We start from the raw sequence: 26,699 nt of genomic DNA on the forward strand, positions 1-26,699 counted from the left end.
ACGGTCGGGAGGTGCAGGGGCACTAGCCGGATTGGCCCTTGAATGCCATGTCTTGGCTTTCTGTCCTGACGTACGGAGCCTCGGGTCTTTTGCCCGACGACACACATGCCACGACGGCCCGCCATGGAATGCGACGGCGACCGCTTCCAGCTTCTCACGCTTCCAGTGCCATGCCGCTTGACGCAACGGGGCATGGAGCCTGGCACGACCCGGGCGCGCGCCCCAACCCAGGCCCAAGACAAGCCCAAGACAAGGCAGCCGTCGGCTCTGCGCCAACGTGCGTCATCCCCGGGCCCTGTCGCAACGTTCTTGTCGGCGAAGCGTCCGCCGAGGGGCGCCCTTGCGAGGAATGGCGTCGCACCCGCGGGGAATGGGACGTGCTCCTGGTAGCTTCCTTTCTCCAATCGCCGGCTTGGGGCCTTTGGATGGTGAGGGGGGGGGGGGCACCTCGGCGGGGAGAATGCCAGATGAGCTGATCTCGCTCGTCGCGGGTTTTGCGTTCTCGTTCTTGAGAGCGCGTGCGCGCGCGTGTGTGATCTCTTTGGCGTGCGACCTTGGGCGATCTTGGGGTTAACTGCTTCGCCAGAGCGGGTTTTCCTGCCTATATATAACAAGACCTGAATCTTCCTTTGATGAGCATTTCCTCTTGTGTTGCGATTCCTTAGCCAGAGAACCAGGAGCCCAGGTTTTACAGGGCAGCAAAGTGTTTGCGAGTACTCCTCGACTCCCCTCTTGTGGTCCAGGCTCCTCCAAATCTTGCACCATCCCGTTGCGGACCCGAACACACACACACACAGAAGCCACCCCCGGCACAGCAGCAGCCATGAAGTACGCCTTCACAGCCACCGCCCTCATCGGCTTCGTCCTAGCCTCGCCCGTGCTCGCGGCCAACCAGTGCGCCAACAACGCCGAGGACTGCGGCGCGGCGGCGGCGGCGGCGACCATGCACCACCATGCTGTAGCAGCGGCGGCGCCGACGACGCTCCTGACAAAGGTGGCCGTGGTCGCCGTCAGGCCCACGGCCGAGGGCCGGCACTACGGCGGCAACACGTGCGGCGGCAACTACCACGAGGAGCCCAGCAGCAACCACCCGATCCCCGCGCCCACGTATGGCCGCGCGGGGCCGGGCAAGGGGCCGGGGCCTTGTTATGCGCCCGAGCGGCGCTATCGGCGTGGGCGTGGGCGTGGGCGGGTGAACCGGAGGGGGTTGATTGACGATGATGACGATGATGACGAGGATGGCAAAGATGACAAGGACGGCAAGGACAGCAAAGATGGCAAGGACGACAAGGACGACAAGGTCGACAAGGATGGAAAGGAGAGTAAAGCTGGCAAAGCTGGCAAAGCTGGAAAAGCTGGAAAAGCTGGAAAAGCTGGCAAAGCTGGCAAAGCTGGCAAAGACGGCAAAGATGTCAAGGGTGACAAACATGGCAAGGAGGGCAAGGATGGCAAGGACGACAAGGACAGCAAAGCTGGCAAAACTGGCAAAGACGGCAAATATGATAAGGGTGACAAGGGTGACAAAGACGGCGATGCTACCACGACCAGCAGCAAAAAGTACCCCAAGGCGACGAGCAGCAAGCCGGCGTACGCGGACAAGAAGCCCACGTCCTCGTCCAGCAGCAAGACTACGACTACTAGCAAGCCATATGAGACGACAACCACCAAACCTGCCAAGACGACCATGGCCACGACCAGCAGCAAGCCCGCTTATGGTGACGAGGAGCCGACGCCCAAGCCAACGACTAGCTCCCAGTCCAAGACGTCCAAGACAAAGACTACTACTAGCAAGCCCACGACCAGCAGCAAGCCTGCCTACGATGATGAAAAGCCGACGACAAGCTCTAAGCCCACGACAACTAGCAAGCCCACGACGACTAGCAAGCCCGCCTACGATGATGACAAGCCGACGACAAGCTCTAAGCCCACGACAACTAGCAAGCCCACGACGACTAGCAAGCCCGCCTACGATGATGACAAGCCGACGACAAGCTCTAAGCCCACGACAACTAGCAAGCCCACGACGACTAGCAAGCCCGCCTACGATGATGACAAGCCGACGACAAGCTCTAAGCCCACGACAACTAGCAAGCCCACGACGACTAGCAAGCCCGCCTACGATGATGACAAGCCGACGACAAGCTCTAAGCCCACGACAACTAGCAAGCCCACGACCACCAGCAAGCCTGCTTATGATGACGACAAGCCGACGACAAGCTCCAAGCCGACGACTAGCAAGCCCATGACGACCAGCAGCAAGCCTGCTTATGATGATGACAAGCCGACGACAAGCTCCAAGCCCACGACTAGCTCCAAGTCCAAGACGTCCGAGCCCAAGACCACCAGCAAGCCTAAAACTACCAGCAAGCCCGCCTATGACGACGATCAGCCGACCTCTAGCAAGAAGGATGCCAAGCCCACCCCTGGCAATGGTGACGGAGCCTCCTAGCGGCCACGACGAATTGGGCAGGGAAGGCATCCACTCGTCCGGCGGAGAGAATACAGTCCCGGCAGTCAGACACACGCTCACGGCCGGGCCGTGATGAGAAGCAGCAACGGCACGTCTCAGCCTGGCGCTCACGTGTCGTAGCCGGCTTGGTCTATGTTGGAGGGCAGCAGTGCGAAAATGGAAGGGCCCGTCGCGCCCTCGTCGGCGGAACGCGCGCCGGCTCGAGGCCCGAGGAATCACGCGGGTTATGGATTATGAGGTCTCAAGTATTAATGAGAAATGTAATTGAACGGGGGGTGTCCTGGTGTGTGTGTGTGCGTCCGCGGCTTGTTTGGGGGCTCCGCATTCCCGCGCGCGGCCACGTTGTCGGCGTGCCTGTTGGGCCGTGGCTTGCAGGGGAACGGGCAGCGTGTCGTGCCAGTCGGGCGAGACGAGGAACGTGGTGCCGCGTGTTGTGTATTTCGAGACAGAAAGGCGCTGCATTTATATGCTGGATCAACTGGTGAGCTAATTAGAGCTCCTCCCCCAGGCCAACTAGCGCGCGGCGTCTCCACCCGTAGGGCTGAGGGGGCAAGCCCACCTGTGACGCCATTTTTTATCAGGGAACCCCACCTATAAAGCCCACGTACATTGAGTCACTGACAGCCGCGTTGCCGCGCAAGGCAACCACCACCACCACCGACTTTTCCTCTCCCCAACAAACCTCATCGCACATCTCCACGCCTCGCCTTGCACGCCCACCCGCAATCCGCAGCAGAGCCCCAGCCATGGCGGCCCCGCCCCTCAGCACGTCGGCCGTGCTCGAGCGCATGGCCTCGGCCCTCCCCGCCCACGCCGTGGGCGACGACTCGTCCGACCTGGCCAGCTCCTACGAGGCCGTGGCCCTGCTCATCCACGCCTACCTCGCCGCCCTCGACTTTGTCCTCTACGGCCTCGACGAGGACAAGCCCCTGTCCGCCGACGACCGCGCCCGCGCCCCCCGCCTGCCCCCGCAGTGGAACGCCCGCTTCGGCGCCCTCGGCTTCGTCTACTCGCACAAGCAGTCGTCGATGCGCTTCGTCTTCCGCGTCGACCGCATGGGCGGCAAGGTCGAGGTCCGCGGCCTCGCCGTCGGCGACGACCGTATTCACCGCTTCGAGCGCAACGTCCGCGACGTCGTCCGCGCTGACGCCTTGCCCGTGCGCATCGCCCTGACGGATCACGGAAGCGAGGACCGCGCCGGCTTGGTGGATAAGCTGCGCGGCGCCTTTGTCTCGGAGCAGGCTATTGCCGGTATGTCCTGGCTTGCCTGCCACCCGTTCTTGGAAACGCCCCGTCATCTAAAACTTTCTGCCCACAGACGTCCTGCACGACCTCAAGGTCCACATCGTCCAGAAGCTCATCCCCAAGCTCCAAAAGGAGGGCTACGTCGAGGTCGACGACGAGGCCGAAGCAACCGCCCGCTCCGAACGCCGCGCCCAGGAAGCTCGAGACCCCCGCCGCCCCTTCCGCGGCGACCCCGAGCCCAACGCTCCCTATCCGCACCCGGGCCTCCTGCCCGACCTGGCCCGGCCCCGGCCCGGCTCCCCCGTCGGCGACTTTCCGCCCCCGGGCTTCGAGGACGAGCACGAGATAAACCACCCGCCCCGCGGCGGCGGCGGCATCGTCCTTCCCGACGGCCGCTCGCCTTTCAACATCGGCCACGACGACCTCAACCCGCCCGGCCTGGGCCCCCACGACCCCCTCAGGGGTTCCTTCACCGGCGGCGGCGCCCGTCTCCCCCGCCCCGGCGGCCCTGCAGGGATGCATCCCACATTTGACGATCCCCTCTTCGGCGGCCAGGGCGGCGACGGCTTCGGCGACGGCGGCGGATTCGACCCGCAAGCACCGCCGGGAGCGCGCTGGGACCCCATTGGGCCCGGTGGGGGTCCGCGCTTTGGCGGCCCGGGCAGCGGCCGGTTTGGAGGCGGAGGTGGCGGCTTCGGCGGCGGCGGGGGACACATCATCTAGTCGAGGCCATGGGCTTCGTGCATGGCTTGTGTGGTGTGTTTGGGGAGGCCCAGCAGGCTGTGGAGGAAGGGAAAAAGTGTGTACATGCGTAACGACGAGAGAATGAATGATTATGATATTCAATCGAATGACGGTGACCTCAAACTTGCCTGACTTCCAAGTTACAACATGAGTGACATTCAAGAGCCATTATCTGTCTTTGTTCTTGCGTAGAAATCTTCATCTTCTCTAGATACATGAATTGGGAACAGCAGGGGAACGATTCGGCATACGGCACCCCTCTTCAACGCAACCGGCACCTCGGGAATCTCCGTCGTCCACCCTCGGCCCTGGCACCGCCTCGGGCCATGCATATATGCACCGTCTCCGCCGAGCAGAACAACAAGCCCCGCCCGTTAAGGCCCCCAGCCCCCTGCATGCGCCGTGCGGCAAGGGGCAAAGCCCGGGGTCAGCCTACTGCCGCCCCGCCGCATTGGCAAGCTCGTTGAGCTTGGCCTTTTCGTCCTCGGTGAGCATGTTGTACCACTCCTGAAAGTTGGCCACGTTCTCCCGACCGCAGCGGATGAAGAAGTCGGTCAGGTATGCCTGCGTCTCGTCGTCGCGCTGTCGCTGCCCGCCCGCCTCGGCAAACGACATGAGCTCGGCCTTTGTCGCCCCGAGGCTGAGGTCCAGAGTGTCGTTGTCGTCTTCCCAGCCGTCGTCGTCGTCGTCCGACTCGAGCTCCGCGTTGGCAGCCACGGCAGCAGAGGCAGCATTGGCCGCAGCCCGCGCCCCGGACGCCGAAAGAAGCTCCTCAATAAGGACCTTGACGATCTTGAGCGTCGCGGGAATAATGGTATACTGGTCGGGATCTGCATCACAGTTAGTATCCTCTTCCAACATGCCAGTCCCCAGCATGTGGTGCAACTGTCGGCAAAGGTCGGGAAACGTACTCTGCTTCGCGCGGGAGCGCGTCTTGATCCGCCCGTCATCGGCGTTGATGATCAAGTCACCTTTGACTGTGATTTGGGCAAGACGAGGGTCGTTGAGGGAGTAGAGTTTCGACAGGGCGATGACACTAATCGTCCTCGTCAACATGCTTCAACACGGAGCGAAAGACGCAGACAAAACACAAGAAACAGCCCAGGGAGCTTGGGAGGGGTTAACATACTTTTGTCGAATCTCGTCATAGCCTGCGAAGCTGACCGAGTTCTCAAGCCACTTGGCAATGACGATTTGGAGACCGTTCTGACCATTAATCTGAAGCTGGCTGAGGAACTCCACCACGTCTTGGGCGCCTGCAAGAGATAGCCGCGCAAACACCAGGATGAGCGATTGGATAAAGGCCGCGGCCTGGGCCGTGTCGACTCGGGTGGCCACAGCCTGCAGCAGCTGAGGCAGATAAGGGCCCAGGCGCTCCTGGCCCGCCTTCTCAACGAGCTCGGCGGCGAGCCCACCCACCTCGGACGCAGAGTTGTCCTCGATTTCCGGCTTCAGCAGGCGGTCGATGATGCGCAGGCAGACCTCCAAGCCGGACACCCCGTTGGCGTCCTGCCAGCCAAAGACTTGCTGGTGGTCGTGCATGAGGATCCACTTGACCGTCTCGGAGCCCGGCCGGAGGACTTCGCCTTCGTTGGACTCCATCAACAGGCGGTTCAGCTTGGGAAACGTGGCGGCCACGAAGCCCTCCGGCAGGGGCTCGGAGCCGTGCTCGGCCAGAACGGCCAGCAGCTCCGTCGCAACCGTGACGAGCGGGTTGTCGTCTGTCAAGTTGGCCACGTCAAAGGCGCCCGTTAGGGTCGGCAGCGTCTTTGCGCAAAGCACGCCAAACGAGGGGCCGTGGGCCAGGGCCTTGACAACCTCCTCGAATGCTTCCGAGACGAGCATGGTGACTTGAAAGTTGCTGGCTCCCAGCTTGGCCAGCAGGAAGAGCATATCGATGGGCTGGACTTCGCTGGAGAGAGCGATCCTGGTGTCCATGATGATGGCGGCTCGTAAGGCCTCGGCCAGGGTCACGAGCAGCTCGTCGGCCTCCTCCATGTCGGCGGGGTCCTTGCTGCTCATGTAGGTGTTGATGGCCATGATGATGGGTGTCTGCTTATCGAGGCCCACTCTCTCGGCGCTGACCAAGCCCTCGACGGCGTTGACGCAGGCGACCTGGACCACCTCTGACTCCTCGGCCGTAATGGCCTTGATCATGTGATCGAGCAGCGGCGCCGCAGGACTCGCAGGGTTCGGCTGCACCGAGGGCAATGGGAAACACTGGCCGAGCTTGCCAGCCACCAAGTACCCGCGCGCTCGCAGCAGTGGCTCCTCGGCCCGCGAAATGGCGTAGTCGACCAGCTTGTAATATTCGACGGCAACGGCCTCGGGTATCTGCTTGCCGAGATCGTGGAAGTCGCCCAGCAGCATGACGAAGAGATACAGAGCTGCCTCCTGACTTCGCCAGGACGTGACGTTGCTGGGGAAGAGGGCTCTGGTGTAGCCAAACAGGCCGTCAATGGCCTTTTGATCAAACCACTCGCCCATCTTGATGAGAAGATCGCCGGCCGCCGTGCGCGCGGTATAGTTTGCCGTCACCGAAGTCTCTTCCGCCAGGTAGAGAGAGCAGTCAATGTCCCACAGCTCTTCTTCTTCCTGGGTGACACGAGCGTAGCTGACGAGCATGGTCATGATCTGGGCCATCCATGGCACATCGTGGGCCGAGGGGTGGGCTTGCAGCTGCGAGTCGAGCTCGGCCTTGACGCGGGGCGCGCGGAAGCACTGGTTCAAAAAGTCGAGCTCCTCGAGGACGAGAAAGTCGAGGGTGTAGGGCAGGCTGTCCGAGTCTTCGAGCCGGCCTTGGGCGTTGGACTGGATGTAGAGCCGGTCGTGGGGCTCCTGCATGCTTGTGAGCTCGTCCCACACCGCACTGAAAAAGGTGGTGCTGTGCGGGGACAACAAGTTGGCGAAACCGCGCCTGAGGCGGATCAGAGTCTTGACGACTTGCAGCTTGAGCGCAATGAGGCTATTCCAGACATCGGGTTGGCCCAGGCTCAGATCTGCGGCGGGCAGACGCTCCCGGAGAACGCCGATGAAGAAGGGGATCCAGGCGGGAGAGGAAGAGGCGGCGTCACCCTCGAGCAAGTGCTTGGCAAAGGCCTCGATCTCTTGAGAGTGGCTCTCCTTGACCATGTTCATGAGGTCGAGGCATCCGCGGAAGACGGAGACGGCCAGGGCTCGAAGCATGGGCTTTCGATCCGTGTTGAGGGCGACCTGAGTGAGTGCGCCGGCGATGTCCCCGGCCATGGAGAAGAACTGGTCCTCGCTCAGGCTTTCGTCGACAAGGTCGCCCAGGACCTTGAGAGCTCCATGGAGCTGGGTATCAGTGCCCGATGGGGCGAGGGCGAGGACGGTGGGGAGGAGGTTCGGCCACTGGTCGGGGAAGTCGTGGATGGCGATTTTGCCCACGGCATAGCTGAAGGGAGTCGTGTTAGCTCCACGTCCTTCGGCTGAGCGAGAGGCGGCTCACCTGGCGGCAATCTTGACCTTGCGGTCCTCTTCGTGGCCGAGGGCCAGGTCGAGCAGCGATTGCTTGAGCAGTATTCTCGCCTCGTCCGAGATGGGGATGGAGGGCTCGTGGCCGGGGTCGTCGTTGGCCCAGTTTTGCTCGATAAAGAGGCGCAAGGTGGACAGGGCCGACTGGCGGACGGCCGTGGCGACCGAGGCATGCGAGGCAATGTTTGCCAGGGAGACGGGGAAAGCAGGATTCGAGCGAGCGCGCTTAAGCTCGATCTCGGCCTGCTGTCGGGGGCCCTGGTCAGGCAGCTGCGTGTTGGCGAGGAGCTGCACGAGCTGGTCCTCCATGGTGTTTTGCGCCCTTGCCCCCCGGGCGCGCGACGGTATCGGGGAGGATGGGGGTTGAATGACGCAGACGTGAGATGGCACGATGAGACGCAGATTCTTGGGACGTCGCGTCAGACGGGCCTCGACCAGGCGACGGTGGCTTGTTGGGTGGTGGTGATGATTTTCGTCCGTCGGGCTTCCCTGCAGCTTGTCGCCCCTTAGTGGAGGTTTGGTGGTGCAAGTCGGCGAGAGGGGGGAGGGCGGGCGGCTAGCGCGGGGCAGCAGCGCCCTAGCAGGGGCTGCGCACAGTGCTAGCGGACGCCGAAGCAGGTACCGGGTACATATGCAGGGCGGGAGGGAGTACGTACATAATGCGATGAAGCTGCGCATGTCTTCAACAACAAGCATCAAGCCCCGGTAGCTCAACGGTAGAGCAGTTCAACTGCAAAGTTGTAGAAACGGCAAGTGCCTTGGAAAGGTCGCCAGTTCAACTCTGGCCTGGGGCAATTCTTTTTTTGCTGTTCAAGCTGCTCGTTGTTCATCTCTTTGACTGGGCAACCGGTTGCCTGCAGTGGTGTTGTCCAATCAGGGGGCGCGGCATTGGCGGTACCTGGCTCTACTAGTGCAAACTCCACCACAGTTCAAGTACCGGCAGCCTCTCCAATTGAGTCCGCTCAGTTTAGCGCGTATTCACGTACTGTGTTGATTTCTCTGCCTTGTTCATTTCGATTGTAAAACTTGTTATATATATTCCCAACGTCTCACCGGCCATGCCACTGCTCGGCGCAACCCCGATCCAACAGCTTTCTAGCGGCGGCTTGGTCTTTTGTCGTCACCGGGGGCGTCCTGGGATCCGCTCCGTGGATTCCACTCGCATCGTTCGGCCGCTCAAGCTGCCTCTGCCGACGGTGACTCTTTTGCGCTCAACATCGCTCAACTTCGCTCATCAACTCTCTTTGCGCCCCCCTCGTCCTTGCTGCTCGCATCTCTCTCCTCGTCATACTGGTCGCTGTACGCCACGTACACATCGTCCATGTCGTCGCCCACCTCCATCCAACGCTTGCTCGTCGCCGGGATGGGAGACAACCGGCACAGGCCCCAGTACATGGCCGACGACACGATGAAGCCGCAGAAAAAGTTGAGGTTGTACAGGTAGGTGGCGCCCTTGGGCACGTCGCGGCCCACGGCCCCGGCGAAGCCCACCACGTTGACTAGGATGCCGGCGACGTACGCGGCGTAGGCTCGCCAGTGGACGCCCCAGGTGTAAAAGTAGGGGCCCGTCGGCCGCGCATCGTACAGCTCCTTGACGTCGAGGAAGCCCTTGCGCACCAGGTAGTAGTCGGTCACCATGACGCCGGCAATGGAGCTGAGGAAGACGCTGTAGGCCGACAGGTACGTGGTGAAGCTGCTGGCGCTCGTCAGCAGGTTGTACGGGCACATGGCCAGCCCGACGGCCGCGCAAATGTATCCGCCGCGGCGGATGTTGATGTAGCGCGGCAGCAGCGCCGTCAGGTCGGAGCCGGCCGAGACCGAGTTGGCGGCAATGTTGGTCCCGAGCTGGGCCAGCGCAAAGGCCAGCGCAATGACAAAGACGCCGAAGCGCTGCGCCGACCCGCCGTCGTCGATGAACCTGCCGAGGAGTTTGAGCGGGTCCCAGACGGGCTCCTTGTAGATGACGGTCGACGACGACGAGACAACGATGCCGATGAAGGAGGTGACGGCAAAGCCGAGGGGAATGGCAAACAGCTGCGACCACTGGGCGTCCCTTGGCTTGCGGGCGAAGCGCGAAAAGTCGCAGTCGTTGATGATGAGGGTGGCAAAGTTGGCAATGGACGACATGACGCCCTTGACCAGCTCCCACGCGAGGTCGCCGCCGCGGAGCGAACTCGACTGGCCGACGACGGGGCCGATGCCGCCGGCGCGGACGACGGCCCAGATGAGGAAGGCGACGGCGGCGGGGGGGATAAAGTAGGCCTTGACGGTGAAGAGATGGCGGATCTTGTGGACGGGGAACCAGATGGCCGGCAGGGAGCAGAGCCAGAAGATGAAGAAGGAGACGTAGTCGGGGGTGCTGGTGGCGTCGGTGTTGAAGGGCCCGGGCATGCGCGTGCGATCCCACGACGTCCAAATGGAGCGGATCATGAGGTAGACGCAGTGGCCGCCGATGTAGGCCTGGACGCCGTACCAGACGCAAGCTGAAGAGGCACCGCATCGTCAGCCGGCCGGACCGGCATCGGGCAAGGACAGCCATGGGAAGGGCAGCCACGGGAAGGACGGCCACGGGACGGCTGGACGAGGCATCACTCACCCATGACGGCGCGGTTAAAGACGGGCCACAGGCTGCCCCAGACGCCAAACGAGGCGCGGCCGACGACGGGGAAGCCAATGTGGTAGACGGCCCCGATGCGGCCCGTCAGGACAATGAAGCAGGCGGCAACGGCGTATCCGATCCAGACGCACAGCCAGGCCTGCCACCACGACAGGCCGCCGACAATCATGGACGACGAGATCATCCAGGTGTTGATGTTGAACGAGTCGGCGATCCAGAAGCCGACAAAGTTCCAGGAGCCCCATTGGCGGCGCTCGCGCTCGACGGGCTTGAGGTCATGGTTTGTGAGCTGGGGTGTGTTAGCCGATGGATGCGGTTCTGCGTAGATCCGAGGCCGCGTCTGCCAACGGGCCACGGCGGGGAGGAGGAACGCACCATGAGCTGGGCGGCGGTGAGGCCGGGCTCCGACTCGACGGCCAGCCTGTCGGCCCAGCGACCGAAGCGTGACCGGGCTGCCATGCTGTGCCGGTGTCTGTTGCCTTTGCCTGTCCGGATGCAACGACTCTGCAGGTGACGGAGTTTGAGGGATGGATGCACGATTCTGGTTCAGCTTCGAGGCTTGCAGATGAATGAACCGCGGCGAGCCTGGACAGCCAATCGACATGTGGCTGTCAGCGTTGCGCTGTTCAGTCAAAGACATGTTTCGTACACGCCCGCTCGAGGCCTCGGGATACCCTTGTACGGAGTACTCCGTCGCCTTTATGGAGATAGATGGAGAGAGAGAGAGATAATTAGATAGGCCCCGACTGTATCTGTCTGCCCGCAATCGCCCGACGGCGCAATCGGCCGGCCGTGTTCCAGGTCCCTGAGATTGCCACAAGAGGCTTAGGCGGCGCCGTGATATCTGCGCCGCGCAGGAGTGGGTGGGGGATCTCGAGTATAGCTGGGCGTGGATCGGCGCGGCGCTATCGGGGGCCCCCACGATGGAGAAGCGCAGATAGCGGCAGGACAGGGGTGTGTCATGGCGTCCTGGGGGACTCTTATCTTTGACGTCGGGGCTGGATGGCGATACTGACGTTTGGTCGTACATTAGCTAATCAATAGTGTCTGCATTCTATTCCATGATAGACAGGATGTACTATAATTACTAATTACCGAAAAACACTGGCAATACTGTATGGAAAACCACCATTACTTTTGCTACCTTTATTGCGCCTTCTTAAAGTTTTTAGGGGGCTCATATAACGCATTGCAGGAGGTCAACAGATGCGATATCTGGGATGGTGTTTTCAAAGAAAGTCCAGCTAGTCGAGTCCCTACTATCCGATGATGCAGCAACTCAAGCCCACGATCCCGTCGGCGTTGTAATAGATGATGCCACGCGTTAGCTTGCCCGGCAGGCATTGAGTGGGTAAAACAAGTTGAGCCTCACGAAGATGAGCTCGGTAAGGAAAGGGAAAATGGCATTGTTTTTGAAAGATAATCGGATTACAAGCAACAAATTGGAGTGTGCTTTAGGCGCTCTGCGATATCCTGCTGGACCTCCGGCCAGTAGCCAAGGCCCTGGACGGAGATGGGCAGGGGAAACACCGAAAACAAGTTCAATAAGACGAGATTGAACCTCCGCTATCCGATCCGTCTTGGCTAGATCCCGTCGTTCCGTGCTGCTGCAGCGTAATTTGCACGGCTAACCGGTCACGGCCCAAAGGCACAACATATCAATCTCCATCCCATCCATTCCACATTCTCGAATGTAGTAGAGTCGAGCGGCTTTGAACCCAGGCCACACCAGCCGGTGCCGGCACGTTGATATCCATTAGGAGCTGGCCTATGCACAAGGAACCAACTGCACAAGCAAAGCCTCGTGTGCTCCTCGAGCAAGCGGCGGAAACACATCACCTCGTCCGTCTTGACCCCGTCATCACTGATAGCACGAATACCCACGTCACCACTTCCTCTCCCGGTTGCCCGAGTCCTGGATGTTCTCCTCCTTATAGTCGGCCAGCGACCTGGACAGAGGCGTGAGGCTATCACATTCGGCGTTGTGCTTGAGCGTCGGCGCATTGCCGCTCTTGTCGACCCGGGGATGCAGGTTGCAGCCGCCGGGGCCCATCCAGTTGCCGCCGTGGCAGTACTCGTCCTCGCCGCAGAGCCTGGCGCACTCGGCCAGGCTCTTGACGCTGGGCATGTTCTTGATGGTCTCCTTGGCGCTGTGCCAGCAGTGGCTGCAGCGCAGACGCATCTGCTCGCCGCCCGCCACCAGCAGCTGCCCGTGGTCGTGCTCGCAGCCGGCCGCGTCGGCCGGCAGCGCGTTCTTGTCCAGCTGGTCGCAGCCCTTCTTGCAGGCGGCACAGGCGCCCGCGCAGCCCAGCGAGTGCGCGCTGACGAAGGCGTCGGCCGCGATGGACGGCTGGTTGCCGTGGGCGCCGTAGAAGCAGCGCTTGGTCCGGGCCTCGAACTCGACGCTGTGGCACTCGGGCATGGCGCCGCAGGCCGTCATGCACGCCTCGAACGTCTCGCGCCGGTCGACGCTGAGGACCGTCGTGCCGTGGCGCTTGTTGCACGCCATGAGGAAGTTCTGTTGCGCGGGTAAGTCATCGACTCTCAGCCGGGACGCGGCGGACTGACCTCTCCCGTCGCAGCAACAAACAGCTGGCCGTTGGCAAACGGACACTCGGTCGAGCACCGCTTGGACTTGGTCAACTCGGCCGCCTTCGTCGGAGGATACGTGACAAAGGCATGGTGGACTTTCTCGGCAGCCGTCGTCGAGAACTTGCCGTTGCCGTACATTCTGCAGTTGTCCGTCGCCGCGGTGCTGTCAAACGACACGCTGTTCAGGGGCAGTCAGTCATCAGTGGACGTCCTGGGTCGGCCGGTCCGTCGACTTACCTCTTGCACTGCTTGTTGGCCACGCACTTCTCCAAGCAGTCTTTATGGCTCGACGCCGACCCTTGCTCGACGACGGTCGCGACGCCCGTGTCGGTGCAGCACTGCAGGTAGAACCAGGTGCCGTCGGAGCCCTCCCAGATCTTGCCGTTATCTGGCCCGCCTTGTTAGCACGTACAACAAGCCGAAGGGCGGGAACACAACGTACGATCCGGGCACTGGAGGCTCGTGGTTACAACTGGCTTCTGCTTGGCCTGTGTCTCGCGGACCTGCGGACACGGGGCGGGATACCAGGCCTCTCCCGCAGACCACGGGATCAACTGGGACGGCAGCTTCTTGAGGGCGCAGATCTTTGAAGTCCGGTCCCAGTCACAGCTGTAGCACTCGGGCTCCTTGGAGCAGAGGTCTGCGCAGTCCTCCAATGTCGGAGCAGGCTCAGTTTTCCAGTGCGTCACACTGTGTCCCGTGCTGCACCTCAGCTCGTACCGGATACCATTCCTACATTCCCCGTGTTAGTCATGTAGGTTTCGAAACACCTTGATATCTAGTCGGCCTTACGTCGTGTATGCCTTCTTCTCGTCTCCCGGGCAGGTGTATGAAGCCTGATTGCCTGGGTGAACGCCGCCGCCGACAGGGGGATTCAGGGGTTTCTGCGAGCCGTCCCCTGGCTGTTCCTGCGTGGGAGGCTGCTGATCGGTGGGGGGCTGCTGATCTGTGGGAGGATGCTGATCGGTGGGAGGATGCTGATCGGTGGGAGGCTGCTCTTGGACGTTCTCAACAAAGAACCAGGTTGAGAGGCCCGCGAGAGGGAAAACATCACCCGTCTTCTTCAGGGCGCATTTTCCCGTCTTCCCAATAAAGGTGCTGTGCAGGCAGTTTGTGTTTGCCGCGCACCGCTCGGCACATTCTGCCACACTGCCGCAGTCCTTCTCAGGCTCTATAGGCATCCCTCGGATGCCCTCGTCACACTTCAACACATACTTTTTGCCGCTCCTATTTTATCGAAATCAGCATATTGTGTTGGTGGTCTTGGTAGCAAAATACGAAGCTTCTAGACCGACGCGAATAGGAAATTCCGTCCAAGATATCATGGCTGGGGAGAGTCCATGACACGACGTACTTGATGATTGTCTGCCCCTTATCTTCTGGGCAGGTGTACTTGGTCTGTGCGGCTGCCAAACTGACGCCGTCCACCGCAACCAGCACGGCCAGAAAGGAGGAAATCGTAGCCCTCATTCTGGAAGGCTGCAACTAGACAGATGTGTGGGAAATAGGCCGTTGCTCGATGGGTCAAGATGGTTGCTGCCCAGAGTGACAGGTGCGGACGGGCCAGATTTATGGAAAAGGCCTTGGCCCAGTGCCATGAATCGGTCCTATATGCCGTCCATGACCTAGACCAACTGCTTCAGCTGTAAAGTCCGGCTTCTGACGGCGCGCGAGATCCGTCGAGTCCGTAGGCTCCGGCATATGCACTGACTTGGCTTCAACTGTCACATGCATATTACGTTTGACATACTCGAATTCTCAGACATGCTCCTTGTCTCGTCTGGACTGAGTCAGTGTTGTCTCATTGTCCCGCGCATGTCTCGATAGACAAGCAGAAGCGGCATCTACGGCCCCTCCTTGGTCCCGGCCGCAGCCGAGCTCCGTCACCGGTGCGGGGATACGGCTGAATCCTAGGACTGAGACATGCGCATCGCCGTCGCCGACTACTTACTAGTCACGTTTAACCGGGATTTCGAAACTACAAGTCTCTGCCCCGGACTCTGGATATAAGTGATGCAATCCAATTCATCATCCAACTCCCTTTGCACCCCAAGCTCGTCTTTACGTCCATCATTCTACTTGGAGAAAAATCTCATTTGATCCTTGCTCGTCTTCAAAACTTACGTTTGTCCCCTCAGAATGAAGATCTTACTCTCCACACTCGTGTGCATTGCCACCTTGGCCTGCCACTCTTTAGCCTTCTTCTTCAAACCCATCACTATCCAGCTGAAGCCTCTCCCATGGAAGCCTCTGCACTGGAAGCCTTTATCTTGGAAGCCCCTTCCTTGGATCCCGCTTAATCTGGGCGGAGGCGGCGGCGGCGGGTCGTGTCCCACTCCACGCTGTCCCCAGGCTACCTGTCCCCAACAGAACTGCCCCAGACCAGACTGTGTTGCCCCCTTGGCCTATAGAACGGTACACGCCGCGGTCGATAGTTGCATAGTCAATGGTTTCTCGGATGCCATCATCTCCAACGATGGGTCTCTGTCCCAATGTGTGTGATAGCACACGGTCGCCACGGATAGCATCTGCTTTCGACAACACGGCTAAAGTCTCAATCACACCCGGCTCACTGCTGTCAATGTGGCATGGTCAAATGTAGCAGCTTTACAGCTCTCAGGACGGTTTTTTACATGAATGGAAAAAGGGCGATAGCACAGGTAGTTGGTGCGAGCATAAGCAGACGGCATCCATTACCAAGATTCCTATTTTTGTATGCAAAGTAGAAAGAATGGAATTCGAACATGCTGAGGAGTAGTCACCCAAAGAGTATAGTTGATGGTCTGTCCATGCCGTATGGCTTCCTTGAAATTATTGCGTGCAGGCAGCACTGCTGGTACATACTGACGGCGTACATGCGAGAACTTGGATGTTTTTCTCATCAGGCTAACCCAATGAGGATTCTGTCTCTTGATGCAGCGGCCGTTTCTACTTGGTCCAAGGTTGAACTCTGGCGGGGCACAAGTGACCGCTGAACTTCGTAGGTTCGCGTCATTTGCTATCAGCCAAGTACGAAGTTCAAGATTCGGAGAGTTTTTGGAGGCGCTAAGGCGAGGTGACGTACTTGGCCCTTTGTATGCTTGTCTCGGAATCCAGTTGAAAGATCCCTGATGATTTGTGATGAAGACTTCAGCCTGCAGGTTGCATTATTGCAGTCACACCGGCCGCCCGGCATAGCACCTACGTCCAGCACCACGACTTCTTCGGCAGGCCGGTGACATGCTGTCTCATCACGGTCTCGAAAAAGCCGATAGCCTATCAGCCCCCGCAATGAGCCGTGTGCATGTATATATTCATCTGCGCCTCTCGCAGGGAACTAAAGACATGCTGTCGTGGGGGCACTGGATCCAGATCCTCCTACGCATGTGGGAAAAGAGAGCTTTCCGCTCTCATCTAGCTGAGACAGCATGACATACCTCGTCTCAAAAAACAAATATTCAAAAGTAACGACAAAAGATAAGCCCTTGACGCCGTCTGGTTCGCATTGATGCATGTAGGACTCGAACTGGACGCGAATATTCTATATCCACGTAATTGAGGGGGTCCGAGCTACTTTATCTATTCAACTTCCCCCATTGGAGTGTGTTAATCAGTTTTCCCACTTACTCCGTCCCATCTTTACAACTCATCAAAGGCCCTAACCCCGTGCCGGTCCAGTGTAGTTTCAAAGCTTCATCTCTGGCCCAAGAATATTCATGCAGTCCTCTTTCTTCGGCCTGGCCGTCGTGGGCCTATTGGCAGCTCAGTCAACGGCCTTCTTCTTTCGACCCATTCCGCTGAATCTTGGAAAGCCTTTGTGGCGTCCGATTAACCTGGGCGGCGGAGGGGGAGGTGGACGAGCACCCAGCTGTCCAAGCCCTTATTGTCCCTCACCGCAGAGCAACACGCCCAACTGCCCAAAGAACGCCGCCTACGAGCAGCGGACCAACGACATCCAGTCATGTTCAGCTCAAGGCAGGACGTCGTATTTCAACTCGGACGGATCGCTGAATAGCTGCCGATAAATAAGCCCGCCAAGGTTCGCAAACTTGATCTCCAGCTTGCCTCGCCGACTCGGGCCAATGCTTGCACTTGTATCGAGCTGAACAGGCACCCGGAATAGGACATTTCACAACGATTATGGGGAAGGAGACTCTGGCTTGACATTGATGGTCACATTCGCGGGGAGCAGGTAGAGAGAAACAGCACATCGGACTGCTGCCAATATAGCGTTTCAACTTTGAGGCAGCTTGAAACTGCGCCCATTTTCCTCGCGCTCTAGGGATTTGTAGTAAGCAGGACTCGAGTTATCCCAAATGTATTACGCATGCTCATCGGCTGTGTCGGAAAAATGCTTGTAGTATGCATTACTTGAATTGAGCATGCCCTACGTTAAGTTGGTCTGCTGTATTAGCTATGAGCTACAGCTGCCCTTGGGTGATGCAGGCGTAAGTGTCAGGGATCTTCCCTCGAGCAGTGCACAGGGCCCGTCCGGGTGCGTTCCGGGAGAAATTGCTTCTTTGATGTCACGAGCTGAGTTGCAAACTTAGACGCGGTGTAACTATTCCATGTGTGGTTACTTCGTACTATGTTGAGATTGAATAATCTTAGGCGGCAGCGGCACCGACTAATGCACAGGGTCTCGGCGAACACAACCCGTGGTGATAAGCACTATATCGGCCAGGGGTCCAATACGTACAACGAAGCGGCGCTCTTGATACTGACGGCCTGCTTAAGCCACACAAGTCCTGCTTCCCCCCTTTCTGTTCTCACTTGCCAACCAGGCCGGAAAAAAGAGTGCGGCGTGCTGAAGCGGGTGTGAGACCAGTCCACCTATATGCAACTGTGCAGCTGTGCCGAAACCGCGGTGAAGCTGGACACGGACAACTATTTGGACTCCAGAGCAGATCTATGCATCTTTCGGAACGTCCCGCCTCAACCTCGCTTTTAATGCCTTGGATAGGTAAGTCTGAATCGTGCAGTGACGCGGATTGCAGATTCAGCTGAACCCCTCCCAGCCGTGTCCAGCTGACTCGAAGTAGCATCATGCGCGGGCGATGTCTAAATCTCGAGCAGCAAAGGGTGCGGCTAAAACCCTTGCGTTGCTACTGTCGACGCTTGATCGGCAGTCGTCACCCGGTGAAAGAGCTTGCAGGTTGATCTGTCCGAGACAACTCCTCCTTTGACACGCCAATCATATCCGGAGCGTCGACACGACCGCTGCTTGTCTTACCCGGGCCTCGGGAGACGAAACAATACCTAGGCCTGTTGACCGATCTCTTGGCCATGACGTTTGCGAACGCCTCCAGTGACGGGGTTATACGCTGCGGCACGAGCTCCATATGTCATTCCATCACCTCCGTGACCTGTCTACATGACTGCAGACCTACACTACCACAGGAGCATATAAAGGCTAGGACTTGTGCCGATGGTCGAAGTGGTTATTGCTCGGACTGGACAGTAGCTCCAACCATTTTCCATTTATTCCCCCTTTGACAGTACCTTTTGTTCCCAGCAGACGCCATGGGGAGCTGGTCGTTTCTCATCGTTGCCGTTCTCAGCACTTTTGTTCCGTCTGCCCGAGCAAACGCTGATTTAAAGTGTGCCGCTCCAGGATGGGGCTCGAAAACTCACTATCAGAGATGGAATAATGTGGACCTGGCCAACTGCAAGCAGAGGTGCTTGGCGGACCCAAAATGCCTTTCTTACAGCGACAAAATGGTACCCCCGGGCGGCAACTGTTATCTATACGCCACGTCAGTCAAAAATACTCCCTATGGCCCCTATCCTCAGTGGGGCATGTACGATCGAAACTGTGGTGTTGCTCCTGCTCCTGCACCTACACCGTCTTGCCCGGTACCCAAATGCCCTGAGCCCGAATGCCCGGCGCCGAAGTGTCCCTCGCCAGAATGCCCGGTTCCGAAGTGTCCTTCACCAGAATGCCCGGTACCAAAGTGTCCCTCACCAGAATGCCCGGTATCCAAGTGTCCCGAGCCGCAATGCCCGGAGCCGAAGTGCCCGCCGCCAGCATGCCCGAAGCATCCGGATGTTCAACAGCGAGCCGATGACATTCACTCGTGCGAATCCCATGGTCTGTCGGCACTCTTCAACAAGGACGGGTCGCTGCACAGCTGTGTTCATGCTTAATCCTACAACGCGCTATCGGTACATGCACGCACGCTGGTCGGCCATCCTTCCATCTCTATCAACGCTTGCCTCCCTGCAAGCCCAGCGGGGGGCGAGCGATGTCATTAATACGGGTGGAAGACCGCTGGGCTGATGGGCCGTTGGAGGACACCAGTGGTCTCTGGAAGGGTTTATAGCCAAGAAAACTCCATGAGCTATGTTCATATGAGACCTAGGCTTTCGCTCCTTCCTGTAGCTAGAGGGATCACCATCAATAGATCATCCCTTCACACTTTCCCAGTCCGTGTGTGCGAACAACATGGGCAACGTTGCAATAAGCTTCTAGCTATAGTATTTGCAAGCAGGTAGGGGGGGCGAAATGCTATTGGCTGCAGCAGCCTACTAAATTTGTTTCAACTATAGACAGTCAAGTAGCATGGCATGGGCAAGTCCTCTAGCAAGGTAGACAATTAAGGGATTTATACAAGGCAGCCCTAAGTACAAATGATATCGAGATTGAGAGGAAATAGGCCAAGCAGTAGTTCTTTATAGTCGGCCGTGTTTATCCTTTCGCCCTAACATGGGAACTTAACAACGCAATAGCTTACAGTAGAAGAGTCGGAGGACGACAATATTACCTCGAGGTCTTTTACTACGCCCATGCCGTCTTCTTTGTCTTTATAGTTAAAGCCTTAATCTATACTATAAATAAATACTATAAATACGCCTAAGTTTCTACTGCCTAGTTTACCCCGCGCGAGGCAAGCGCGACGTACAAGACGAGTACCTAAAGATACTTACGATTTCTTGTGGATGACTAAGACGCCAACGCCCGATTGAAGAGGGGATTTTTAGAGAATCCGGGCCAAATAGAGATTTGCCTCGGGACAAATAGTAATACTCCATAGTAATGCTCGTCGGCAATTAGCCCCATCAATCACCAACAACATCATGACGATTCAAGTCCAGATCCGCCGTGCAAGGGAAGCCGACATCGCCGCCATGTCCATGATTGAAGTTGAATCATTTAGCGATAGCCCGTATCACACAGCTCTGTTTCCAAAGGAGCTGCGGGCCAGGCCTGGCATTGAAGAGCAGCTGGAATGGTCTAGCCGGCACATGAGCCAAGCCATGAAAGATCCGAGCAGTCGCTATGTCGTGGCCACCGATGGATCGAATGAAGCCATCTTGGGTTTCGCGGAATGGGTTGCGTCGAAGCCCCGTGAAACTACATCTCAGCCAACTGAGAAAACGGCAGAGGAAAGTGCCCGAGCCTATCAAGAAGGGCTAGAGCGTCTGCCGGCGTACTTGGACAAGGCTGCTATTGTCAGATGTGATGATGAGACGGGCCAGTTGCTCAAAGCCGCACGCTTATTCCTTGGAGACAAAAGGCTGAGCGACATGTGGAGTGCGTCTTCCCAAACCCTACCAACTTTCTCGACAAAACTAGCTGCTGACACGTGATTGCAGCACTGAACTCTATTGCAGTGGCTGCGATGTATCGGTTAAAGGGCATCGGCAAGATGCTTACTCGCTGGGGGATAGATGCCGCGAATGAGGAGAGGCGGGATATTTGGCTTGTATCGGCGCCTACCGGGCGGTCCATGTACCTCTCTCTTGGCTTCAAGGAGGTGGCTGTGGGAATCCGGGCAGGCGAGGCCCAGCACCTCATGTTTCGAGAGACTATTGGCTGATTCATCGGACCGTTCATGGCAGCCTTTATACATGTAGCAAAGATGGAAGGGTGCCTGCCAGAGTCCGGTGGAAAAAATATGGATCAACGTAAAGGGACGCCGGCGTCAGACATACTCAGGGGATTCGCGGTGGCCGACTTGGACCATGGAACTTGAGATGGCCAAGAGCGTATCTATCTTTCCATATAGGCCTCGTCCCGCGCCGTCTGATTGGCACCTGCAGGTCATTTCCGCTAGGCATAACGCGCGGAGCTGACCAGCCGCTACCATCCGTTCCTTGATCTCCATTCGCCGGCAAGGCAGACTTCACGGCATGGCCCCTCCTCCCGCCTTGGTAGCCTCGCCTCGATTCCGCCGTTGGCTGATCTCGAGCTAAGTCTATGCGACATGTAACCAGCTCACCAAAAGGGGGCTTACCCTACGTGATGACATTGGCTCGTATTTTCTGCGCCTGAAAGCGGGGAAAATGGGGAAGTGAGCAAGGATGTACGGACTATAAGCCTCAGCAAAAGATGCTCCTCCAAGACCATAGCTCAGCCCAACTGGCTAAACTAGTGTCTGTCAAGAGACTCGTGAGACTCTGTCGTCAAAGCCTGTCACGAAACCAGGCATCACCAGCAGGCATGTCTAACCCAAACGACTACAATGTTGGATGGATCTGCGCCGTCACGACCGAGTATGTGGCTGCGCAGGCCATGCTCGACGAAAAGCACCAAGGGCCAGCATCTGTGGCCACGCACGATAACAATGACTACACGCTGGGCAGGATTGGCCAACACAACGTCGTCATCGCCGTTCTACCCCTCGGCGAGTACGGAATATCATCCGCCGCCACCGTCGCGCGAGACCTGCTCCATAGTTTCGCCAATGTTAGAGTCGGCCTCATGGTTGGCATCGGCGGTGGCGCACCAAGTTCTAAGCACGACATCCGGCTTGGAGACATCGTGGTCAGCACGTCTGGTGGCGGCCAGTGTGGTGTGTTCCAGTACGATTTTGGACGCGCTGTACAGGACCGCCAATTCCAAGAGACGGGATTTCTGAATCAACCGCCCCAACTTCTTCGAACAGCCGTGGGCGGCCTTAAAGCACAGTACATAGGTGAGGGTCACCAACTTGAAGAGACTATAAACAACCTCATCGACAAGAAGCCAAGACTGCGGAAAACATACAGCCGACCGGGGGCATCCACTGATCGCCTGTATAAGCCAGGAGTTCTTCATCCCGAAAAGGATGAGTCTGGCTGTGCAACGACCTGTGGCGATGATCCGTCGAACATTGTACCACGACATGAGCGGACCGAAGACGAAGATAACCCGGCAATCCACTATGGTCTAATCGCTTCGGCCAATAGACTAATGAAGGACGCTTCGATCCGGGATTCACTTGCAGCGAGCAAGGAGGTTTTGTGTTTCGAAATGGAAGCAGCCGGCTTGATGAATCATTTCCCATGTCTAGTCATCCGCGGCATCTGCGACTACTCCGATACGCATAAAAACAAGGAGTGGCAGGGTTACGCAGCCATGACGGCCGCAGCATATGCCAAGGATCTGCTCCGTCGCATTCCTCGGAATAAGATCGAGGCCGAGAGGAAGCTTGGCGAGGTACTCGACGGTTAGTCAAGGTGCTAAATAGTTCATTACCATAACCAATAAATGACACTTGTTTTGCGACAGGACTCCAACAGGGCGTCGCCCACCTGGTCCACAAGCAACGCCATCGCGACTCCGAGGCCATTCTTGAGTGGCTTGCGCCGGTTGATTATGCCCCTCAGCAGAGCGACTATTACGGGAGAAGACAGCCTGGAACTGGCCAGTGGCTTCTCGACTCGCCACACTATCTCGAGTGGCTAGGCACCAAGGGGAAGACGTTGTTCTGTCCGGGAATGCCGGGAGCCGGAAAGACAATTCTCACATCGATTGTCATCGACAACCTCGGTCGACAATTCGACATGACTGATGTTGGACTCTGCTACGTTTATTGCAACTTCCGGCGCCGGGATGAGCAAGGAATCACTGACTTGCTAGCGAGTCTACTGAAACAACTGGCCGAAAATCAACCTTCGTTACCAGAAAGCGTGACAGAGCTTTATCAACGCCACAGAATGATGCGGACGCGACCATCAATGGACGAAGTTCGGCGGGCGCTGCATTCTTTGGCGGCGGATTTATCGAGCTCGAGACTTTTCATTGTCATTGACGCGCTTGACGAGTGTCCTGCATCTAACGGCTGCCGATCGCAATTCATAGAAAATGTTTTCCAAGTGCAAAATACCTCGAGAGCAAATGTCTTTGCGACTTCGAGGAACATCCCGGAGATCACGGACAAGTTCAAAAAATGCATTTCATTGGAGATTCACGCAAGCGACCATGACGTGCGACAGTACCTCGACGGTCATATGTATCGACTGCCAGCCTTCGCTAAACGTGATCAAAAGTTGCAAGAAGAAATCAAGAATGGAATTGTGCTGGCGGTAAAGGGAATGTGCGTCGCATCTTTTTCGGAACCTGGGACAAGACGCTAATGTTAACATCATCAGGTTCCTCCTCGCACAGCTCCATCTGGACGCCCTCGTTGGAAAGAAGTCTCCCTATGCTGTCCAAATTGCTCTTCAAAATCTATCCACCGGCTCGAATGCATATGACGACGCATACCGAGACGCAATGAAGCGCATTCAAGGCCAGGTAGAAGACCAGAAGGTGCTCGCAATGGATGTTTTATCATGGATCACCTATGCATTGCGACCGTTGACCACATCGCAACTCCAGCACGCTCTTGCTACAGAAGTCGGACACCAAGACCTTATAAGAGGCAACATATCAGACGTTGAAGATTTGGTGTCAGCATGCGCTGGATTGGTCACAGTCGATAAAGAAAGTGATATCATCCGGCTGGTCCACTATACGACGCAGCAATACTTTGAGCGGGAGCAAAAAAACTGGTTTCCAAATGCAGAGTACATGATCGCGACGACTTGCGTTATATATCTTTCATTCAACGCGTTTGAAAGTGGGATTTGCCGGACACGAGAGAAGTTTGATGACAGGCTGCGGTTATATCGGCTCTACGACTACGCTGCCAGCTGCTGGGGGCATCATGCTCGTGCGTCTTCAACTTTACCGCAGGGAGTCCTGGACTTCTTAAAGTGTAAGCCGAAGGTGGTGGCGTCGAACCAAGCTAGACGTATAATTGCGATTCCGCCTTTATCTGGGCAATTCGATACGACAGGACTACACTTGGCCATCGGCTTTGGGATTCTGGAAGCAGCATATTCCCTCATCGAGAGCGCACATGACATAGATTCCAAGGATTTCGAAGGTCATACGCCGCTTTACCATGCAGCGCGTATTGGACACGAGGCCGTTGTACGGCTACTCCTCGACAAGGGCGCCAGCGTTGAGGTTCAGGGGCAGAGCATGGCGGCGCTATGTTGGGCTGCGCTAAATGGTCACGAGTCCGTTGTACGGCTACTCCTCGACAAGGGCGCCAGCGTTGAGGTTCAGGGGCAGAGCGCCACGCCGCTATGTTGGGCTGCGCTAAATGGTCACGAGTCCGTTGTACGGCTACTCCTCGACAAGGGCGCCAGCGTTGAGGTTCAGGGGCAGAGCGCCACGCCGCTATGTTGGGCCGCGAGAAATGGTCACGAGTCCGTTGTACGGCTACTCCTCGACAAGGGCGCCAGCGTTGAGGTTCAGGGGCAGAGCGTGGCGGCGCTACCTTGGGCCGCGAGAAATGGTCACGAGTCCGTTGTACGGCTATTCCTCGACAAGGGCGCCAGCATTGAGGCTCAGGGGCAGAGCGCCACGCCGCTATGTTGGGCTGCGCTAAATGGTCACGAGTCCGTTGTACGGCTACTCCTCGACAAGGGCGCCGATATTGAGGGTAAGAGTCAAAACATTGGCTGGACGCCGCTATCTTGGGCCGCGGCAAGTGGTCACGAGTCCGTTATACGGCTACTCCTCGACAAGGGCGCCGATATTGAGGGTAAGAGTCAAAACTTTAGCCGGACGCCGCTATCTTTTGCCGCGGAAAATGGTCACGAGTCCGTTATACGGCTACTCCTCGACAAGGGCGCCGATATTGAGGGTAAGAGTCAAAACATTGGCCGGACGCCGCTATCTTGGGCCGCGGCAAGTGGTCACGAGTCCGTTATACGGCTACTCCTCGACAAGGGCGCCGATATTGAGGGTAAGAGTCAAAACTTTAGCCGGACGCCGCTATCTTTTGCCGCGGAAAATGGTCACGAGTCCGTTATACGGCTACTTCTCGAAAATGGAGCTAATACCGAGCTAAGGAGTGAGAGTGGCCAGACGCCGCTGTTCTGGGCTATCGAGACAGGGCATATGGAAATTATACAGCTACTTCTTCAGAAAGGCGCCAGCGTCGAGTCAAGGAGTAATAATGGCGAGACGCCGCTAATCTTAGCCGCTATGAGAGGGATAGAGGTCGCTGTACGGCTGCTTCTCGACAAGGGGGCCAATGCCGAGTCAAGGAGTGAGACAGGCGAGACGCCGCTATTTTGGGCCGTTGAAAACGAGCATGAGGCCATTGTGCGGCTGCTTCTCCAGAATGGAGCCAACACCGAGCCAAGGAGTGAGAGTGGCCAGACGCCGCTGTTCTGGGCTATCGAGACAGGGCATATGGAAATTATACAGCTACTTCTTCAGAAAGGCGCCAGCGTCGATTCAAGGAGTAATAATGGCGAGACGCCGTTAATCTTGGCCGCTAAGAGAGGGATGGAGATCGCTGTGCGGCTGCTTCTCGACAAGGGGGCCAATGCCGAGTCAAGGAGTGAGACAGGCGAGACGCCCCTATCATGGGCCGCTTGCAAAGGGCATGGGGCAATCGTACGGCTGCTGCTGGGAGCCGGCAAATTCGAAGAATTCGACAAGACTTACGCCTGGGAGCTTGCGGCATTCAGAGGACATGGACAGGTAGAATCGCTGCTGCACTCTGAAGGAGTGGCCGAGACTCAGGATATCCTTGGCCTCATGGCGCTTTTTTCTTAATGAGTAAATATACGCCGTGTTTGAAACCCCGAAGCGTTGAGGGCCGCCATCATCGGTAGGTTCGACTAGATGTATGCAAAGGAGGGTTAGCCTCAAGGGGCGTTAACAGGTGAAAGCCTGAAAGGTAGAATAAGATGTAAGAGGCAGATTGGTTGGAGCGGAAAGAAGTCGAGATAGACTATATACTTATGAAAACGACAGCGGCCTGCCCTGACAGCAGCAACGGCGGACACTCTGACCAGACTAGGCCAAACCCCCTTCGTAGACGTTTACTTCTCCTGAGGACTGCGTCTTGAACTCAATATCTAGGCTGGAAAAGCAACCTTGTTAGAGCTGCTAGGCAATCAAGCGATGGACTTTTCCTCTGTGTATCAAGGGCTATACGACTCGATGCATTCGTTCGCCCACTTCTTGAGTACATGGCCTGTTCATCTATTCTACGGAGTGCAGACGAGCATTATTTTTTCCGTAGCGGAAATCAAAATCAACTTGGTTTAGGGTAGGCTTGTTCTCGGGAACATGCACGTGGTGTTTTGCTTACGAGAGCAGTGGCACCAGTCAGGTGACGTCGCGCTGTTACTGCGGAGACGCGGACACGTCGGGCATAACCTGTGGACAGGCGCATTGCATTGTGCTTTGGCATTCACGGAGTCGTCTTCATCGATTCGGGATCGATGACGCATTAAGCCATGGAGCAAGCGCCAGAGCAGCCCGACTTCTCTCTGGCTGTC

At 57.6% G+C, this 26,699-nt stretch overlaps 7 protein-coding genes and 1 non-coding gene across 8 annotated transcripts; 5 read left to right on the plus strand and 3 right to left on the minus strand.

Moving 5' to 3' along the window:
- Positions 1–823: 823 nt before the first annotated feature.
- HRG_05398 (uncharacterized protein) lies at positions 824–2,449 on the plus strand (the record flags this gene model as incomplete). The annotated part of the gene is made up of 1 exon (XM_044863869.1): positions 824–2,449. One exon carries the CDS (start codon positions 824–826, stop codon positions 2,447–2,449), a length of 1,626 nt encoding a protein of 541 aa, XP_044720401.1.
- Positions 2,450–3,216: 767 nt separating this feature from the next.
- On the plus strand, positions 3,217–4,438 carry HRG_05399 (PI31 proteasome regulator domain-containing protein; the record flags this gene model as incomplete). The annotated part of the gene is made up of 3 exons (XM_044863870.1): positions 3,217–3,721; positions 3,789–3,862; positions 3,911–4,438. 3 exons carry the CDS (start codon positions 3,217–3,219, stop codon positions 4,436–4,438), a joined length of 1,107 nt encoding a protein of 368 aa, XP_044720402.1.
- A 453-nt stretch (positions 4,439–4,891) lies between these two features.
- Positions 4,892–8,263, minus strand: HRG_05400 (importin subunit beta-5; the record flags this gene model as incomplete). Its single annotated transcript, XM_044863871.1, has 5 exons — positions 4,892–5,289; positions 5,371–5,495; positions 5,589–7,328; positions 7,377–7,874; positions 7,929–8,263. The coding sequence occupies 5 exons, from the start codon at positions 8,261–8,263 to the stop codon at positions 4,892–4,894; spliced, it is 3,096 nt and encodes a 1,031-aa protein (XP_044720403.1).
- A 390-nt stretch (positions 8,264–8,653) lies between these two features.
- HRG_12090 lies at positions 8,654–8,748 on the plus strand. The gene has a single exon. It is a non-coding gene; the product is annotated as a tRNA-Cys (tRNA).
- A 427-nt stretch (positions 8,749–9,175) lies between these two features.
- On the minus strand, positions 9,176–11,030 carry HRG_05401 (permease for cytosine/purines, uracil, thiamine, allantoin; the record flags this gene model as incomplete). Its single annotated transcript, XM_044863872.1, has 3 exons — positions 9,176–10,437; positions 10,551–10,860; positions 10,947–11,030. The coding sequence occupies 3 exons, from the start codon at positions 11,028–11,030 to the stop codon at positions 9,176–9,178; spliced, it is 1,656 nt and encodes a 551-aa protein (XP_044720404.1).
- Positions 11,031–12,456: 1,426 nt separating this feature from the next.
- HRG_05402 (PAN domain-containing protein) lies at positions 12,457–14,633 on the minus strand (the record flags this gene model as incomplete). Its single annotated transcript, XM_044863873.1, has 6 exons — positions 12,457–13,089; positions 13,140–13,341; positions 13,401–13,551; positions 13,606–13,895; positions 13,956–14,390; positions 14,455–14,633. The coding sequence occupies 6 exons, from the start codon at positions 14,631–14,633 to the stop codon at positions 12,457–12,459; spliced, it is 1,890 nt and encodes a 629-aa protein (XP_044720405.1).
- A 5,586-nt stretch (positions 14,634–20,219) lies between these two features.
- Positions 20,220–20,962, plus strand: HRG_05403 (uncharacterized protein; the record flags this gene model as incomplete). The annotated part of the gene is made up of 2 exons (XM_044863874.1): positions 20,220–20,676; positions 20,739–20,962. 2 exons carry the CDS (start codon positions 20,220–20,222, stop codon positions 20,960–20,962), a joined length of 681 nt encoding a protein of 226 aa, XP_044720406.1.
- Positions 20,963–21,585: 623 nt separating this feature from the next.
- On the plus strand, positions 21,586–25,556 carry HRG_05404 (ankyrin repeats (3 copies) domain-containing protein; the record flags this gene model as incomplete). Its single annotated transcript, XM_044863875.1, has 10 exons — positions 21,586–21,773; positions 21,822–21,937; positions 22,031–22,573; positions 22,636–22,770; positions 22,987–23,443; positions 23,499–23,802; positions 23,872–24,106; positions 24,227–25,045; positions 25,385–25,453; positions 25,528–25,556. 10 exons carry the CDS (start codon positions 21,586–21,588, stop codon positions 25,554–25,556), a joined length of 2,895 nt encoding a protein of 964 aa, XP_044720407.1.
- Positions 25,557–26,699: the final 1,143 nt, after the last annotated feature.

The sequence above is a fragment of the Hirsutella rhossiliensis genome, assembly GCF_020360975.1.
Source record: "Hirsutella rhossiliensis strain HR02 chromosome Unknown scaffold00005, whole genome shotgun sequence".
Lineage (NCBI taxonomy): Eukaryota > Fungi > Ascomycota > Sordariomycetes > Hypocreales > Ophiocordycipitaceae > Hirsutella > Hirsutella rhossiliensis.